This window comes from Tachypleus tridentatus, chromosome 7, assembly GCF_004210375.1.
Source record: "Tachypleus tridentatus isolate NWPU-2018 chromosome 7, ASM421037v1, whole genome shotgun sequence".
NCBI lineage: Eukaryota > Metazoa > Arthropoda > Merostomata > Xiphosura > Limulidae > Tachypleus > Tachypleus tridentatus.
In genome coordinates this window covers 16,922,043-16,943,153 of record NC_134831.1, presented here as the reverse complement: position 1 = coordinate 16,943,153, position 21,111 = coordinate 16,922,043, and the positions used below count along the sequence as shown (strand labels likewise).

Genomic DNA, 21,111 nt, shown 5'->3' with positions numbered 1-21,111 from the left:
GATTGATACGCATAATTTTCTTTCTTAAAATAAATATATTTTAATACACAATTAACAATACAATTTATAATAACGCATATTGCAAATTGTTTGGTATTGATAACAAAGCTACACAAAGGCTATCTGTGCTTTGCCCACCACGGGTATCGAAACCCAGTTTTTAGAGGTATAAGTCCGCAGACATACCACTGTGCCACTGGGGAACTATAAATAACTATTATATATAATGATTCATATAAAAATATTACGTCATCTGTCTGGTCTGGAACTGAATATTTTATCGACGTTTCACGATGAGCGAATTAATGTTGAGTTGATAAACTTGCTAGCTCACCGTTATTGGTGTCCCCCTCTGGTACGGCGGTAAGTCTACAGATTTACAACGCTAAAACCAGGGGTCAGGGGTTCAACTACCCTCGGTGAACTCAGCAGATAGCCCGATATGGCTTTGCTGTAAAAATACATATACTATTATGGCCCTTCTCACGCCGTTTACCAACAGATTTTTTCTGACGAAGATATTAAATGTTCCCGTAGAAATACTAACGTCCGAAATTAATTGACTGAAGTTAAAATGTTTGTAATGTTCGAAATTTATAAACGTTCCCGATCGAATATCTGTAGTTTTCTGATTAATAAGCGTTTGTCACAGTTATAACTTCTGAGGTTTATAGTATACCAGTAATACAAAACTGTCTCCCGTAGTACTGCGTTGGATACCTTTTATAAACTTGAGAGGCGATTTTCCAGAAACTTCGGTTAAGGCAACAGTACTAGTATTACATACACACATCGTACATTGTTGGTTCTTACGCTTGATAATTTTCTACAAGTTTGTAGAGGGCGGGACTTTCGCGATACATATTTAACAATACGAGTTACAGTCATGTGAAAAAGTTAGAACACCCCATGAAAGCCTGTGTATTTTTGTAACATTTTTGGATACATAGATGTTTAATCTCAATTTTAACAATACTGAGATAATAGGAATATAAATAAACAATTAAAACTGAAGAAAAGACTTTTCAAGATCTTCTGTAAGTATAATTCTACAAAAATGCATATTCTACCTGAGGAAAAAGTTAGGACACCCTACCCCCTAATAGCTAGTGTTACCCCTTTGGCTGAAATAACTGCAGTGAGACGCTTCTTGTAGCCATCTACCAGTCTCTGACATCGGTCTGAAGAAAGTTTGCCCCACTCCTCAATGCAGAATTCTTTCAGCTGTGAGATGTTTGCTTGTACAGCCCGTTTCAAGTCACCCCACAGCCTCTTAATGGGATTAAGATATGGGCTTTGACTCGGCCATTCCAGGACTCTCCATTTCTAAGTTTTAAACCAGTCCTTGGTGGATTCACTGATATGTTTTGGGTCATTGTCGTGTTGCAGGGTCTAGTTCCGCTTCAGCTTTAATTTTCGTACAGATGGTCTCACATGATCCTCAAGTACCCTCTGATACACAATAGAATTCTTGGTGGATTCCATGATTGTGAGCTGTCAAGATCCTGCTGCAGCAAAGCAGCCCCAAACCATGACACTTCCACCTCCATGCCTCACAGTTGGTATGGGGTTCTTTTCCTGGAATCCTGTATTTGGTTTACCCGAAACATGTCCTCTGTTCTGGTGTCCAAATAATTCAATTTTGGACTCATCTGTCCAAAGAACATTATTCCAGAAGTCCTGGTCTTTGTCTATATTCTCTCTGGCTAACTTCAGTCTGGCCTTGATGTTTCTCTTAGAGAGCAAAGGTTTCCTCCTTGCACACCTCCCATGCAAGTTAAACTTGTGCAGTCTCTTTCTGATTGTAGAGGCATGCACTTTCAAATCAACAATAGCCAGAGCCTGCTGTAGGTCCCGTGATGACTTGTTAGGGTGTTTGGAGACCTCTTTTTGCATCTTGTGGTGTGCTCTCGAGATGAACTAGCTTGGACGACCAGACCTAGGCATGTTGGAAGTTGTTTTGAAAGCCCTCCACTTGTTGACCATTTTCTGGACAGTGGAATGGCTGATTTCAAAATCTTTTGAGATATTTTTAAATTCCTTACCAGACTCATAAGCTGCTACAAATTTCTTTCTGAAGGCCTCAGACAGCTCTTTTGCTCTCACCATGATGCTCACTCTCACTTCAACAGTCAGGAGCACACCAAACTAAATGTCTGAGGTTTAAATAGGGCAAGCTTAATTCAAAATACTGAGTAACGATCTTCCAATCATGTGCACCTGGTATGATACACCTGTGTGTGAGTTGAGCCATTTTAAGTGGGAATAAATGTGGGGGTGTTCTAACTTTTTCCTCAGTTAGAATATGCATTTTTGTAGAATTACATTTACAGAAGATCTTGAAAAGTCGTTTATTCAGTTTTACTTGTTTAGTTATATTCCTATAATCTCTGAGTATTGTTAAAATTGAGATTAAATATCTATATATCCGTGTTAGTAAAGGTTACAAAAAGTTTACTTATAACAGGCTTTCATGGAAGCTTAACTACAAACAAACAACTTTCAAGTCAATAATAAATAAATATTACAGTCATATTTCCGATATGATTGATACATTCCATAAGCATTCATCTAAATTCGGACCGGCATGGCCAGGTGATTAGGGTGCCGGACTCGTAATCGGAGTGTTGCAGGTTCGAATCTCGGTCACACCAAACATGCTCGCCCTTTCAGGCGTGGGGCATTGTCGTGGTCATTCCCCATGGCGGTGGTTGGTGATTACTAGTTACTTTCCCTCTAGTCTTACATTGCAAACTTTAGGGACAGCTAGCGCAGATAGCCCTCATTTGGCTTTGCGCTAACTTTAAAGCAAACAAATAATCATCCACATTCTATCGATATATGCTTATGACTGAACAGCAGCGATTCTTTTAAAGTATTTGTTAACAAGCATATTTATATAATTTTCGAACTCGCAATCTTTAGTGAGAACATCCGCGTATAACATTTGAAATTACTTGTGTGCTAAAGACGAAGTTAATGATTAATTAGAATTTTGTTGTAATATAAATACATGAAATTCCCGTTACCAAAAATCTAAATTGTATTGGAAATACGATTATGAATTATACATAAATAGTAAATTAATCATTTCATTTACGGTTGTTTAGTTTCTAAATAAAAAAATCATAAAGCAGTTTTGATATGGAAGTTGTTAAGGGGAGGCCTCAGACTTGCAGAAACGGTAGTGGTTTGACATTGAAGGGTAGATTCGGAAACTTGAAAACAAAGAGAAAGAACACCCATGTGTACGCGAAAAAATTTATAGATTGGAATTCAACGTTGCATAAACCATGCTTGTGTATCAGTTACTTGTCGTTTTTTTCTCTTGTTAAACATCATATGGTTTTGACAGCTGTATTCATTTATTTCAAAATAAAACACTGTCTTCCTTTTTCAATCAACCACGTGTATCACTAGACTTGCGTCTTTCTTGCATGCGCATAAGCTACATGTGTTTTGACAAGCAGTATATGTTTGTGAACGTTACTTCTTGCAACTTAACTTTGAACATGAATGATATTAACATTTCAAATCATATATAGTTGGAGAAAAAAAATGTCTGCTGTATGCAGTGTTATCCAACAGAGGGCCCCTTTGTCTACCCAACCAAGCAAAGCAAAAATCGGCGATTTTCTATAGCGTGTAAGTTGTGAAAGGAATGTTTATGCGTAGGAACATATCCGTTGTTCTCTGCCGCTTGAATTCACTCAATATAGAATAAGCTATAAGCAAAGGCATTAGTAGTTGTTGTCTCAATTTTCTGCTCATGTAATTTCTGGCGCCACGATTGTAAACGCTGTAGCCCTCTTCACTGAAAACCTTTGTATCAATGCTGCAATGTAAGTATAAATTTAATTAGCTTATCATGTTAACCTACATAAACTTGAGGAACGCACGTTAATAAAAGTGAAAACAAACACACATACACGCGCGCGCGCGGTCGGTAAGAAATTATTTTATTCTTCTGAAAAACTTAAATATTCAGAAAATAAAGAGACTTGAAAGCATCACTATGGAAATACAATGGCGATTTTTCATAAATATTTCAATAACACAATCAGCTCTATTACTAGAAGTGTTAAGAAAGATTTCTTAACACTGAATGCGTTACGCTTAGACGCAGAGAGCCACTTTTAATGGAATTAGGCATGCTTTTCATACAATTTGGTCTCCAGTAATTTCCTTTTGAAACTAAGTGTTGATCCGTATCTATTGTGGCCCGGCATGGTCAGATGGTTTGGGTGCTCGACTTGTAATCTGAGGATCGCGGGTTCGAATCCGGATCGTACCAAACATGCTCGCTCTTTTAACCGTGGGGGCGTTATGATGTGACGGTGAATCCCACTATTTGTTGACAAAAGAGTGGCCTAAGAGTTGGGTAGTGATGACTAGCTGCCTTCCCTCTAGTCTTACGTTGCTAAATTAGGGACGGCTGGAGCAGATAGCTCTTGAGTAGCTTTGCGCGAAATTCAAAACAAACCAGATGTTTCATTTTGTGACATGATTCGTGTGTTAGATGGATCGAGAAGTGACAAATTTTAAGCGTATGAATCGATACGACATATTATAATTTCTGATGATTTCATTTCTGCAACATATCTGGGTCACCCGCTGGGACAAAGGTAAGTCTACAGATTTACAACGGTAAAATCAAGAGCTAGATTCCCCTCGATGGACGCAGCAGATAGCCTGATGTGGCTTTGCTATAGGAAAATACACACAAACATATCCGCAGTATGTTATGATTATGGGACCACAATTTCAAATGTTAACCTTTATAAACCCTTTACAGCCATACGTCATATAGATTGGGAAGGGATCCTTAACTTGCTGAATACGCACATTGCCAGTATATTTAGCAACACATTATCTATATCTCACAGTTAGCAGTTTATACATCGCTTTCATTTTTTTTAATCGAATAAAGTGATTTGACCCTAACTCTTAAAAGGAACCCATCCCCATGGACCCAATATGAAAAGTGTATTTTTGCTGCGACCCGTCGCGCACTATTATTTTTTCGATTCATAACCTTGATGCACTAATCAGTTAGGCCCTACCTGAACATTTGGTTTTTGTTATCGTGAATTGACACCTTGTAACATTGTAGCAGCAAGAACTACACCAAGAAGTTGAAAACAACAATAACAACAAATCATACCATTTAAATGTACGATGCTTGAAACATTCCGGACCGAACTTCAAATATTCATACACGGTGACAGTAACTGTTCCTAGTACAGTCTACCTTTTCCATCGTATGGAACATCCTTTATGTTTGTTTTACAACGTGAAATTGTTAGTTTTAATTGATTTCTTTTCTTGCACAATTATGGGCACTCGGGTTGATGTCCCACAGTGGACAGATTGCAGATAGCCAATCGTATAATTTTCCACTAAGAAAACAACGTCACAGCTATACTTAGATACAATTAATCCTCGTAGTAGTGTGTAGACTGCGCGAATCACCAGGATATTTAATGTCGTTTTTTGACACAATAAAATGTTGAATATAAACTGCAGCTATCCGTATGCATAAATAATGTTTTCCCCTGAAAAAGATTTATCTAAACAGTTCTTTTTTTCCTCGTTTTTTAAGAGATGTGCAAGAACGAGCTAACTGGAACCGGTGATGCTGTTTTAATTATGACGCTGTCTATTGATTTCGACTCTTATGGTTATCTCCATGTCTTTATATTCATAAAACCTAACTGAAAACACTTTCATTGATCAGTGGTTACTAAAGGATTGAGATGTTTGTGGTAATATGTGTGGGTGAATATTGACCGAGCATGTTACATATTCTTTGTTTTTACCATTATATTCGTCATACGCATACGTATTGTAGCGCCACCTGATCGTCGGCCTTAAACAGTATGTTTTGGAACATCTCTGTTGATGTTACTCGAGAATTATGTTCTTACTTTACTTTTAAAATGCAAATAGCTCCCTCTGCATTTCACTGGTTTGGCACATTTTCCTTTAATATTAGGCCAATATACCACTGTTTTTATTTTTGTATCATCGATTAGAAGAAGAAAAGACTTGAAAATAATATACAGGGTGGCCCGTAAGTCCATACCTATCCATATATCTCATGTATCCAGTGTATCTGTGTGCTGTCCCTCATTCTCGTTGCATAATATTATGCGACGCCATGTTCTGTGAGACATTTTCCTCAGCATAGCAGGGTTATTGTTCCAAATGCCGCGGTAACAGCTGCCTTCAACTCATCTATAGTATTATAACGTTGTTTGGACACAATGTGGATGGGTAGGGACTTACGGACCACCCTGTATAAGAAAGACTGCCCTCATTTTATGTTGCTTTTGACAAAGAATTGGAAAGAAAGTTAAGTAAGAGACATCTGTTAACAGTACTTTCTTGTTGTGGAACTTAAAATAGGTATTATAACAATCACTAAAATTAGCTACCTGAATATCAGAACTATATGTCTAAAAATAAATTTGTTAAGGTATGACGGTTTTGTTTGTTTTTACCAGTAAAGTCAGCTAATAAACAATGCAGTATTTTGTAACTCAGAACGGCTGGTATGGGTATTAACACATTTATTAATAAAATAGAGAACAACGTTTTGCACTTTCTAGGTCATCTTCAGGTTAATAGTGTTAGTAAGGTCGAAACGTTCTCCGCTTTATCAGTAAAAATGTTCATACCCATATAAGCCGTCCTGAGATACATTTTTTACTTCAAGTGGTTTTTTGTCATCATGATTTCAGTATTTTGTTTTGAGAAACGCGTAGTGCTCGTAAAAGATTTGACAAATGGCAGATTCGAATTATCAGTTAAGTATAAGTAGTTAGTTATCAAACTCTATTCATCAGTGTATTGATAGATTAATTACGAATGATACTTTTATAAAGTCTTACCAGATGGCTAGAGCTGGGTAGATAAGAACAACGGCTTTGTTTCATTGCAAGAAAACTTTGTAGAAAACTGTTTACAGTTTTATAGTAAATGAGTAAAATAAACTCCTCCCCACCCCCACCCCGGTCAGGTGTTTAGGGTGCTCGACTCACAGTTTGAGAATCTCGAGTTCGGATCCCCGTCCCACCATACATGCTCACCCTTTCATCCATATGAGCGTTGTAATGTGTCAATCAATCCAACGTTTCGTTGGTAAAAGAGTATCTCAAGGGTTCGCGCTGAGTGGTGAGACTTAGCTGCTCTCATCTAGTCTTTCACTGCTAAATTAGGGTTGACTAGCGCAGATAGCTCTCATGTAGCTTTTCGCGAACTTCCAGAGAAACCAAACCATGCCTTCCTCCTCCGCCCTCCAGTGGCTCAGCTATAAATCTGCGGTCGTACATCGATAGAACTCGGGTTTCGGTATCTGTGGTGGGAAGAACACAGGTAACCCATTGTGTAGCTTTGCGCTTATCGACAACCAACCTCACTGATATATTGTCAGTTTATTTGTGCGTTCACCAGTGAGTTGCTTGTTTCGAACCGAATTCGTTTTGTTCGTTGTAGATGGTTTATTCAAGGCAGAAAAATTGTTGATATTCGTTTGTATGTGGTCGTAATGTGTTTACAGCTTATGTTGAAATAAGTTTTATTTATGGCTTATTATTTTCTCTTGATACATCAGCACGACACTTTGTCCACCTCAAGAACAAATTTATGTTTCTGAAGTCGTGCAGAACTATATAAAGGTCTTCTGCACCTAGCTGTCGGAAATTTGAAGTGATAAGTTGTAGGGGAGCAATTAATCAACAGCACCCTCCGCCAACTATTGAGCTGCTCTTATCTGATTGAAAATGGAGACTCGACAGCGGATAACCCAATGTGGATTTGTTCCAATTGGGCTACGCTGTAACAAGCATACAAACACTCTTGTGTATCTTTTCGTAAGCGGATGTGACTAAGATATCACTGTAAGAGTGCTATATATATATTTGAGATTTTGAACAAATGCAGTACTTACGATTCAAATTCGTGTATGCCCGTTGGTGACCCTACAATTGGCTTTGAGTTGTGTTGACTTAGCTGCCGTCTACCTATCTTGTCTATAGCTTAAGTTAGGAACGATTGGCGAAGTTAGGCCTCGAGTATCTGTGGATATTGTTTAACAATCTGAAAAGAAAACGTGTATAACTTATGTTATTCAGTTGTTACAATAGGAGCACTGTATGTTTATCATCCGCCAGGTAATCGGTGATTTCAGAGACTGAAATACGGAGTTCTATTCATTATGTGCGGCATGCTAGAGTGATAGTTCCAACAGCTTAAGGATTTTGTAGTGTCTATTAAAAACCGTCTAGTGATGTCTTCAGTTTATTATTTTGCGATTATATTTTTAAGATGGAAATATTTACTTTCGTAGCGGAATGAATATATTTATTACGTGAGATATATCTGTGGGTACTGGCTACTAAGGAAATATTACAATCTTTTTCTAAAAAATAAAGTGATCCGACCTCTATAAGAACAGTCATGTAAAAACAAAAGGTGACTTATTATTCGTGGATAAACGTTTCACTCTGACATTCGCGGATTACGTTATCAATCAAACCAGAATGGAAATAAATCATTTCTGAAAACTTAGAATGTTGTTTATTCCTTGGCGTAAAACGCACAATTGCGCTCTTTCATAAGCCCAACTGCTGAAACTTAAAACCAATGCATCTTTGAAGCAGTAAAGCGCAAAAATGAACACGGTATTAAAAACGTCGGTTTGTTGCATACAAGCACTTCGAAAATCGATTTACAAAAGTGCTGTACTTGGTGTGATTAACGAAAGGAACGTTTTTGTTTATTTTATAAATTTACCGTATGGGTATTTGTTATTTGTAAAATGTACACACTGTAGCGGTATTCCAATATTTGGAATAGAAGAAACCCGCGGTTACGTGGTCAGTAAGTAAAAGTTGAATGAGTGTATTTCGGGTATTCGCGAGGATTATCTGCCTTAGCCGTTTCTAATTTCGAACTGGCAAGGCTAGAGCCAGCTCTTGGGACATTCCGATAGAATAGTGTGGTTTGACTGTTACACTTATAACACAACCACGGTCCAAAAGTGCGTAGCGCTATTTTGGGACAACGGGACGTGATTCGTGGATTCTCGAGTTCCGGTGTATGACACTCGGCCCAAATTGAGCACGTGAAAGACGAGACTCGACGTGAAGACGAGCAAATACAATCACGTTATTAATTAAAGCGGGCAACACACGAGTGTAAATGGAAGATGCCTCTGCCACTTATTCCCATATGGCTAAAATTCCAGTCTGGTGTAAAAAATTTTACATCATAAAAATCGTGAAAAACACACACACACACACACACACAAATCGAAAATTGTGTGTATCGTTACTTGGAACTTGCAAGAAAAACTTTTTTACCAAATACTATATACTTTGGTTGACATACTCGTGAGTGGCTTACGAACACTCCAGCTTGTGTTGTCCTAGGTGAAAAAAATTAAAAAAATATATAAAAATTCCAAAATTATCTATACCTCTGTTTGGGATCTGTAAAAATAATAATCTTTGTACTAAATTCGTTGTAAAATGGCCGAAATACGGCGTAGTAATTGTCAAAAATAATTAAACTTATGCTTTTTGTGGTATCGTGAGCCCATATAATTAATTACTAGAAATGGACAAACATAACATTTTTGTTTGTAAGTGTATGTTGCCAATAGGAAAGTTTCTTTTTACCAAATTTCATTTAAAATGGCCGAAACGAGGCTAAGTAATTAACCAAAATTCCTAAAAGTATGGGTTTGTTCAACCTTTAAACCACCCTAAAATGGACCAACAATGGGCAACTCCAACCATTTTGTATGTCAGTGTGTTGTGTACATGATGTTTTTGTATGTGTTAGTTTTACATCCTGATTGTTCTAAGTGTGGCTGAAACTCGAAACACACATTTTTAGATTACTTCACCCTTGAATCCATAAAATCCTTACAAACGACTAAATAAAACCAAAATGTCTGATCATATTAGAGCAAGGTATAACCCAACCATGTTTCAAGTCATTCCATTAAGAAATGAAGGAACAGCAATCGATTCAAAAATGTTTGGAAGACGAAAGAAAGAAAACATAAGAAGGTACTGTGTTCTATAAGAAGACGTGGTGTGATCCTCTGTACGGTTATAATAAAAGTAACGAACGCGATTATTTTCTGCTGTATAAATGGTAAGAATTAGGAAAATGGAAATTAAATGCATCTAAATAGTTGTGGCTGAAAGCAAAAATGAAATGTTGTAGGAAAAAAATGCAAGTTTTCGTATCTCTGTAGCCTAAAGAGAATGAAATAAGTGGTATTAATGTCATCTTGAAGTTTAAAATGTACTAAATAGATATTGTTAATACCAGTTTGTAGTTTGAGCTTAATGGACGTACAACAGAAACGAGAACTATTTGAACTGTATCAGAAGATCATGTTAATGCCCTTAAGCGGTGAGATAGGCCATATATATAAATGCAGTGATTCGAGGGTTGATAACAGTTGTAGATTGAGAACATTTCTAAAGCCACGGGGCAAGTCTATATTATACCAGGTTGGTCTAGATAAGCACGTGTTTCGTTTAGTTTTGTGTACTGTAAGTACATGAACGACATGCTCACAAATGTATCTGTGAATTTGTTCAGCAAGGTATGGTATTATGTTTGTTTATTGCTGCTTCGTTAATAATAATGGTTATTGTACTGAGAGTAGTTACTTTTTAGTTTTATTTGTCTTTTATTTTTATACATTATTTTTGCATTGTTAGCCTACAAATTTTGTGTAAGACTAGACGTAAATCTAATTTGGCAAAACTGTATGTCGTATTATTGGGTTTACGGCCGAAGATATCTTTCATAATAAGGGTATCCAGCTGATGAAATAATTAATTCTAATGTTTATAAGGACAAAGGTAAGAAAAATATATTTACTTACCTATACCGATTGTGTGGTTAATTTTTAGTTTTGTTCTACGTAGGTAATATACTGTGATTGAAATTTATTATTTATTGTTATTTTTATTTGTTATCTTAATCCGATATGATGTTGAATTGTAGCTAAATATTCGTGAAACGCGTGGGATTTATGATTGAAAACCGTGCAGTATTGGACTATAACTATCCATTTAATTAGCCATTTCTGAAAGTGATTGTTTGTTTTTGAATTTCGCGCAAAGTTATGCAAGTAATTCAGCAGTGTAAGACTAGAGGGAAGGCAGCTAGTCATCACTACCCACTGCCAACTCTAGGACTACTCTTTCACCAACAAATAGTGGGATTGACCGTCACATTATAACGCCCCACAGCTGAAAGGGCGAGTATGTTTGGTGCCACGGGGATTCGAACCCGCGACCCTCGGAGCGCCTTAACCACCTGGCCATGCCGGGCTCTGAAAGTGATAAATATTTTCTCTAAACTCGACATATTTTTCATCCTGTCGTACATGTCTTAATGGGTGAGTGACATTTTGAATGCTTCAATATATTTAATTTCGTCTCGGGGTTTTAGCTTAACTAACAGTTGTTATGCTATAACAAAGAATTGTTGTCAGGATAGAAGCATTTCAAAACCAGTTACCATAGGAACACTACGAGAACGTGTTTGATACGACGTGTTGTATGCTCTGCCTAATGGTTTGACACTGTACACGAACTAAACCAAACATACTGGGATAAAAAGTGGGTCTTATTTTTTGTTTGTTAAGCTCTTCATCTGTTTGTGCCTTTACAAATCGATAGGGTCGTAAACACGGGTAGTTTTTTTCGATACAGCTCTTACAAAAGTAGCCTTTGTTTCGTGGTATTATAGAATAACTTATTGTTTTAAAGATTAACCATCTTGAATATTGTGACTTAAGAAAATGATTTTCTATGGATTTATTGGTTAAAATTATGTAAAAAGCTTAACTGTGTTTAGAATTGGTGAAATTATACGATAATTTTCGATAATTTTATTTACATTTATCGAATAATAATAATAGGTCATCATCGTATATCACTTTGGTTCTGATGTCGTTTTAACAGGTGCTGTGGTCGTATGGGTGGGTTTAGCGTATATTATTGTTCAGTGGGTCAAACATTGTTGGTTGATTGGTCTAGGGTTCGAGACGTGATGCTGAAGAACACGCTCCACGTTGTCAGTTGTGGATGCGTCATAAACATCATAGTTGATCACATTATTGGATCCAGAGGATCGCATTGAGTTGTCGTGATGGTGGATTACTGGTTACTGGCTTGACTGAATTGCCTAACTGGTGAGTAGCCCAGAATTCAGATCCTTTGGAGTCGTTTAGCGCATGTGCATACAATTCGTGATGCAAGTTACAATTCCAGCCTATGGACGTGCAGGTTTCAGAAATAAACCATTAAGAGGTATATGACGGAGAAGATTTCCCGGATGCTGATGCTGTACCATCACGTGTTTATTCATTTTTCTTCTTGTGACATGCCGTCACGTGAGTCTTGACGATCACCACACGCTCACAAGTAAAATATAGTTTTCTCTGCTCGTCTACCCTACCGTCGTTCTGATTAGTTTACAAAATAATAGTGCAGTTGCGCGGTAGTCGTTATTCGTTAGTTTTGAGCGAGCTGTCACAACAGCTGAAACTAACAGCTCATTTAAGTGGTCATAAATCTTCTTAAATGGCAAAGAACTTGGGAAAATCCCTCTTGCAAGTGTTTCACTTTTCACTTATAGTATTGGGCTGTGTTTAAGAAATCGTTGCAAAAATGCCCGTTTTCGCTTCCATTACAATATACAAGTTATGTTCTGTTTGAAAAAAGAAGTGCTGTGTTTTCTTATAGCAAAGTCACGTCGGGCTATCTGCTGAGCCCACCAGGGGAATCGAACCTCTGATTTTGTGTTGTAAATCCGAAGACATACCGCTGTACCAGCGGGGGGCAAAAGAATAGCTACCTGCACATAAATACACGCTCACATCTACCTGTCTTATCTGTATGTACTTTATATTTACATATTCCCTTTAGAATTGATATTATGTTGAAGAAAACTTGTGTTGAATTCAAATGTAATTGATAAAAACTATAACGGATATCGTAGAACCTTCAGAGACAAGTATAACCTTAAGAAGGAGCTATACTTGAGTATAATAATTTCTTAATCAGTTAATCACGTGTGTGTGAAAGAAAACAGATCAGCTAATTCGTGATGACGAGAAACCCACTTGGAGTAAAAATATATCTCAGGACAGCTGGTGTGGGTATGAACACTTTTACTAATAAAGCAGAGAACAGTGTGTTGGCTTTCTGAGATCATACCTGAAGATGACCTAAGAAGGTTGAAACGTTGCTCTCTGCTTTATTAGTAAAAGTGTTAATACCCGTATCAGCCGTATACATATCAGTTAATCACTGATGTTGTGTGAAAGGAAGAGATACAACTGATATTCCTTCTTATTTTTCAATCCATGTATGGAATGAATGTTTTCATGTGCGTCATTACGAAGGCAATGCACTCTACCAGATTGTGTCTTTTTTAACGGGAGAGGGATATTTTTAGACCGTCAACTCTATAAGATCATTAGGCCGCTGTGAAATGCTGCCATTTGGTTATTTGGGCTATAGGCCTATCGACAGCCAGGGTCATTAAGGCCGTCAAGAATAATGAAGTGCGCGACATTTGATTGGTTGTTGTGCTTCTGCGATAAGAGCTCGTTATTGACACGAGAGCAGAAATATAATAATATTAGTTATTGTATCTTGAAAAGGAAAGATTAGACGTTATAACTGGTATTTGTCACACGATTTTGGTATTGAGAATTTTGAACTTGAATAGCGCTTTAAGCAATATATGGAATGAAAGATCAAGCCAGAGACCTCTGTAGTAGTGTGGTGATTTGAAAAAAAAAAGTTTACACTTTCCTAAAACATTTTCTATTTTTAACCCTTCCTTCATTGCTTACATACTGATATAAACATCGTCTTATAATTACACTGTAATACAAATATATTATATAAAACAGAAACTGTTATAATTACACTATAATGAACGTTTATTTTATAAAACAGAAACTGTATTCAGCTTCGTTGGCCCTAGATTTTTTAGTGGTTAGGGCGTTCGACTCGCTATCTTTGAGTCGCGAGTTCGAATCACTATCACCGAACATACTCTTTCAGCCGTGGAGGCATAAAACGTTGCGATCAATCCCTCTATTTGTTGGTAAAATAGTAGCCCAAGAGTTGGCGGTGAGCGTTGTTACCTTTCCTCTAGTCAAACACTGCTAAATTAGCATCGAATAGTGGAGACATCTCGTGAGTAGCTATGCACGAAATTCAAAACTAACGAACCAGACTTCTAGATTTACAATATCGAAGGCCAGGAGCTAGAGCAGTGGTCAGAGGAGCTTATGGCCCCTGCTTAACAAACTGCTCACGTTGATAAGTGGCATCAAAGACATAAATACAAATGGCTCAGGAAACCTGTCACTAAAAGACTTCAAATTTTAGAACATCTCTACGGATAATTTTAGCTACATTTTATCAGATAAAGTGTCCCAGAGCCAGAATATTGCTTTTAAGAACTTCTTTACTAGAGCCACTGTCAAACGTTTAGTAGTACATTCCTGACTTGAAGCTGGACTCTTAAATCTGGAAGAAGTGCGAGTGTTTGGTTCTACAGACTCGTATTTTCTGAACCACGTTATCTTAATTACTGATAAGTGTTCATCTAAACTGATAAAGATTACTCTACGTAAAGACAGTTAACCTTTATTATTATTTTCACAGTCCTTGTTGATATGTGAAGCACTTTTATACTAAACTTATGGTGTGGTATTGCATGTAATTGACCACTGTGTCTCCACTGTTCACCTGTTAGTTTTCTTAATATATTTCATGAAGGTCAGTTGCGCACTTTGTACTTTGAAATCAAAATCGAAAATAAATTGGAACTTTGAAGTCCAGCAGTATTAACTAGAAAGTCAGAAAGAATGGGTTTTTAAAATAAATTTACTAAGGAGCTCGTGGTGAAGTTTATGATACTTTGGAGTTGCCGAATATCCTGCTAAGAATTTCTAGGTTGTTTGTTTCTAGAAGGGCAACAGTTTTGTGTAAAACACACAAAATAAACTTCTAAATCTCTGAACTGACAAATCTTGTCATACCAAAAACAAACCAGATAATTATCATAACACAGAGACCTGTATTCACTTAAATGTGAAGATAACCCTTCAGTTTGTACAGTGAAGTTATGCTAGTAACACGTTATATGCTGCATTGTAGGCCACAATTATTTCATTAGAATGTCATGCACAGTATTCTTATATTTAATGAAACCGGAATGTCTTCTTTGTACATGTGTAATTCCACTGTTTTTTATATATCATGGTATAATGAGAACAAAAAGGGAAGACATAAGTAAAACAGAGGAAAAAAGTAAAATATGTAGATTAACAACAGTAAAACCGTAAAGCTCTTGATTAGTGCCAACAACACATTATTATTAAAATAAAGTAATCTCGGGAAAGAAGAGACCTGACATTGATTAAGATTGGTGACTAAGCCTGCAGTTTATATATGCACATATTACGTTATTAGTTTGCCACGTTAGGTAATATATATATTTCAAGATACAGTTGATGTGCGAGATTTTGTTTCATTTTAATCTTTTTATCGTGAAGTAACATTCAAGGAGAGGAAAAAAAAATCTTTGACTGCCATATTCCATTTGTCTTGGAAGACGTTGGTGTCTATTATAAGGAATGATAGACGTTGTTGTTTGGTTTGGAGTGTTGATTTCAGAGGCAAAATGATTATCTATCTACCTGCATGTGTATCTATGTATTGTTAGACACTATAGTTTATCCTGGACGAGTCCCCGATTTATTATGTTACGTATGTTACGTATTACGATTTCAAATAACCGGGAATTTGAATATGAAGTTAATGGAATGTCGATACATCTCTAGTTTATTATATGTGACAAGATTGATAAACACAGTTTTCTTTATTAACACAAATACATTTTAATATGCAAATAATAATACAGTTTATAATAATGGCTATTAGAAATAAAGATTTGCATACATTTTTTTTTTTACAAACTCGCAAATAATAGTCGGTCGATATTGTTAGCTTCGCTTGACGGGAAAAGCTAGCTAGCTCTATCCTTGGTTGGCTTCGCGTAGTTTATAAGCTCACTTTTTACCGAGGAAGAGAACTATTGTCTTAGAAATACTAACGTCCGAAGTTAACTCTCTGAAGTTGAACTGCTTATAATGTTCAAAATCTATAAATGTTTCTGGTCAAATTCTGTTATTTTTCGATTGATAAGAGTTAATCACAGTTATAGTTTTCGAGGCTTTTAGTATACTGACTGTAACTGACCAATTATATTATTCTGCTGTCTATTGGCGCGTCGATTTATAATCGTTAGGCGTAGATGTGGGAAGTTTGATTGGTCCAACAATATTCAAAGGTACTCTAGGGCTTTCGTTAAACATACATTGATGATTTTTACTGTCGAGAATCTTCTAGAGAACAGGCGGGACTTGCGCAACATAAATTTAACAATATAAATTACATAAATTTCTAAATATATATGAAATTGAAACAAACATAGGTATTAAAGTAATACTGAATCCGTTATAATATAAAGTTTTGTTTATTTTAACTTTATACATGTATACATAACATACTGCTATAAGCTATATTGTAAGGTTATAATTTTCTCTTTTATCTAGAGGCCGCATAATGTTAGTATCAAGTAAATCTGTGATAGTCAGTCTAAAATTGTATACATTTACGTCATTAAAATCTAGTGAGTTTGTAAAGTATCTAGAACGAGAATTAGATATAAATATGGTCAAAAAGCCAAGTAAGCTTACACAGTCAATGAGAGAAGCTATATAAATAGAGTTAATCGGAGAATGTTTTTGTCAGTGTTTTGTTTTGAGTTGCTTCAGACATGAAGTTGTATGTTAGTTGAGGGATTTCTGTTTGGGTGACCCTTGTAAAGTTTATTATGGCTACAACTTACAAGTTGTAAAGTGTGCATGTCCTGAAAGAAAAACGAAAAAGGGAATAATCTAATTTTGTTGTCATCACGTGGACTGAACTTCGACTTGTTTTCCTCACATAATTTAAAAGAATCTGCCATCGTTACAACAACAGTATTACACTATAATGTACCTTCTAGAAAGTTGATTGGACTATAATGTACCTTCTAGAAAGTTGATTGGTTATCACAGGCCCTAAAAAGTTTACCGTTATCACAACCTACTTTGTTTCTCATTATTCCTGTAAATGTTGTGTTGGGTGTTAACCGAAATCATGTGACATCTTGACTGTTCGGGTTAGAGCTGGTGGCAAGTAACTTGATCGATAGGAAACACAGTTAGTGTTTGTTTTTAAAACAAATTCTTTTAAAAGAATATACTTTAAATTTTGTAGTTGTACGTGCTAAAAATTAAAAGTCACAGATGTGATCTGTTGCTTGGGAGAGTAGTTGGTATTTGAATCCCACAATAAGTTCTGCCAGCAGTGGAAGCGTAGAAAGTATTTTATTATCCTAAGTTAGTAACTGTTTTACAGCACACTGTATAAAAGTTTATACGAAACAATTAGATTTTAGTTTTTTGTTTTTTTATTAACAGTGACATCCACGATGGATATTAAACTTCGTACTTGTAAGCTCGTAAACTTACCGCTGACCCATTTTGGGCTTTGAGATAAGAAATGTGTAAAACTAGGATTTCAGAACTATCTGTTGTCTATCACAGGTCATCAGTTTCCTAGGAAGCCTTTTGTACAATATCAGAAGCTGTCACGTGGGCGTTTCCATTACAGCCAAAGATCAGTATAAAACGTAATTAGCGTATCTGAGCTTTTGGTATTTAACTCTGTAGAAAATGTGGAAATATTTCATTTGGCGCGATACATCTCATAAGTAGACATTTCAAATACAATCCAATTGTATTTCAGTAGAAAACAATTCTGACTTTATTTACTTAATTTCACCAGTTGTTATACAAAGAAATTTAAATTCGCCCAAGGGATTTAACCTGATGTTGTTTAAACAGACTACTTTGTTGCGTTTTGAAAAGTCATTCTTTGTTAATGTTAATCTTATGGATGATATATAGCAGTTACTAGGAACGGTATTTAAATTTGCGACTTTACACACCCAAATTGTGGCGAATAGTATACAGCTTTTGTCGCAAATTAGTGTTAAAATGCTGCTTCTTAACGTTTGAGACAAACTTCAAAGATTATTATTTTTCTAAATGTAAGATTAGGGGGAAGACTCGTGCCTGGAGTACGAACTTTTTTTTTTTCGTATTTGAAATCATAACATTTATAAATGTAAATACATTATTATGGATTAAAATTAGTTAAAACAGGTAAGAAACCTACTTAAACTGCTGACGTTTGAAGTTAGATACTTAAACTTCCGAATGAATTTGATGGTCGTGCATGGCACCTCAACGACTGCGAGGTTAAACCCATTCCACAACACATGACACACATCTAACACGACAGACACTTTGAGCCGAATAGTCTGATGAAAAGTGACAAACTGATTGGCTTCTCTAGTAACAGACACCAAGTCTATCGACGCTTTAAAACTCTGGATATGGGGGAGGGCTGGTATTGAAATTCAACAGCGTGACGGTACCGTTACTCTAAGTGTGTTTAAATAAATAAATTCACACACAAGATGCCAACATGAACATTGTTACTTGAGGGATGACAAATTTATTCACCAAATGCATTTCATTTCCATGGTGACATCCTTAAATTTCTACTTCTAATTACATATTGAATGGTTTAATGAAGTTTAAAAAGCTTTCCACGCACGCATGGCTGCTACTCTTTTAACTATACAAATATCTTTTCCCGTATTTTCCAATACAAAAATTAGTCTTTGTTCCTATATTAAAACCTAGACTGTAAGTTGAAACTTTAACCTAAGATAACAATTTTTTTATTTATTTTGAAATTCGCACAAAGCTACACGAGGGCTATCTGCGCTAGTCGTCCCTTATTTAGAAGTGTAAGACTAGATGGAAGGCAACTAGTCATCACCACCCATCACCAACTATTGGATTCTTATTTTACCAACAAATAGTGGGATTAACCGTCCCATTATAACGCTCCCACGGCTGAAAGGGCGAGCATGTTTGGTGTGACGTGGATTCGAACCCGAGACCCTCGGATTACGAGACTAGCGCCCTCACCACCTGGTCGTGCCAGCCCTGCGATAACAAATATCTCAATAATCGATAAATGCTATCACCTTTCTATTACCAATTTCGTTCAGAAATGTGTGGGTTTTTTATTTCTCTTGCTAGAATAGTCACATGAAAGATTTCCAACTTTCACACTAAGCCTGAGAGAAGATATACGTAGCTTTATGAAAAGACAAAACGAAAGCTGAAAACAAGTAGTTTCGTTAGTCAGAACTAACTTAATCCTTTGCGTTAAAGGACGAAAAAGAAAGAAAATGAATTAATTAATTGTGTTTCTCTCTCTAAGTCAATAGAGTATTGACCAATACTCAAGTATTCACCAATATCTTTTCTGTTTAGTAAAACTGCAGCTTTTTTCTTCTCGCACATCTCTGTCATCTTGAATAAGCTAAATTTATCATTTGGTCAGAAATACTTGACGATTCCATCTCTTTCACACAACATGAAAATATTACAAAAAACAAGAGTGCTAGTATTGAATAGTGAACAAATAACAGTTGGCTGGAGCGAACTTAAATTTACAACTGTCGCTCGTGGGAGACGTCAAAACGGTGGGAAGTTAGCTGTTTGTCAGTAATTGTTGAACAGTCTTAAAATATGACTTGTGGCAATAAGAACGGTCGTCTGCTTATGGTGATTGGCTCTTGTTTGAACAACGTTTTTTTTTTCCTCTACTTATCTGCAGGAACTCGTAAGAGGAAAAGACGCTTTTATTGTCTTTATTATCTGAAGTGTTGATTCTTTTCTTTTTGCTCATTCCACAGTGTTTTTTTATTTTTTGTCGATTGTTTAACATAAAAAGGTCGTTTACTTTGGTTGAAAATTTCGTAAACAACGGATAAGTGTGTTTACAAAGCTTTTTCTGTTGTGTATCGGATACTCTAATGCATCTGTTATTATTTCTGTTATCCAAGTTGTCGCAGAAACGAATACATTTAGGCCTAGCATGGCCAGGTGGTTAAGGCACTCGACTCGTAATCCGAGGATCGCGGGGTTCGAATCCCCGTCATACCACACACGCTCACCCTTTCAGCCGTTCGGGCATTATAATGTAAGGTTAATCCCCCTGTTCGTTGGTAAAAGAGTAGCCCAAGAGTCGGCGGTGGGTGGTGATGACTAGGTGCATTTCCTCTAAACTTACACTGCTAAATTAGGGACGGCTAGCGGATATAGCCCTCGAATAGCTTTGCGCGAAATTCAAAACAAAGCAAATAAATGCCTTTCTATGTTATCTGTTAAAACAAAGTCAGTCTGTAACAAAACTTTGCAGTCATTTAATGTATTGGTTGTTTTTTTTCTTCTAGGATGTCGGGTCTTCATCAGGCAGCATTAATGTGTCAAACATTAACCATGCAATTTCTGTTAGAAAATGGAGCACACGTGGATATCAAAGATAACAAAGGTAAAGTTAAGTCGTAGAACTAAGATTTATTTAATGAAAATCCGATCTTTTCACGTGTATTACGACAGTATAGCTTACTCGATATACGTGTATTCCAGTGTTATAATTTCATCGATTTTCGTGTATTAGTATTATAATGTCATCGATATACGTCTATTATAGTATTATAACGTCTTCAACATTCATGTATAACAGTATTATAGCTTCCACAACATACATGTATTATGACAGTATAGCTTCCTCAACATACATGTATTATGACAGCATAGCTTCCTCAACATACATGTATTATGATAGAATAGCTTCCTCAACATACATGTATTATGACAGAATAGCTTCCTCAACATACATGTATTATGACAGAATAGCTTCCTCGACATACATGTATTATGACAGAATAGCTTCCTCAACATACATGTATTATGACAGAATAGCTTCCTCGACATACATGTATTATGACAGCATAGCTTCCTCAACATACATGTATTATGACAGAATAGCTTCCTCAACATACATGTATTAT

At 36.3% G+C, this 21,111-nt stretch overlaps 1 protein-coding gene across 3 annotated transcripts in view; it reads left to right on the top strand.

The window, feature by feature from the left end:
• Positions 1-21,111, top strand: part of LOC143255207 (caskin-2-like) — a 277,737-nt gene that overhangs the window by 115,898 nt on the left and 140,728 nt on the right. For 2 of the 3 annotated variants that reach the window (XM_076510498.1, XM_076510500.1), the window contains one exon: positions 20,491-20,588. In XM_076510498.1, coding sequence (XP_076366613.1) covers positions 20,491-20,588 — 98 coding nt within the window. Of the gene's footprint in view, positions 1-3,824; positions 3,843-20,490; positions 20,589-21,111 lie in introns of those variants that run through there. The other variant, XM_076510499.1, reaches the window with a different exon arrangement.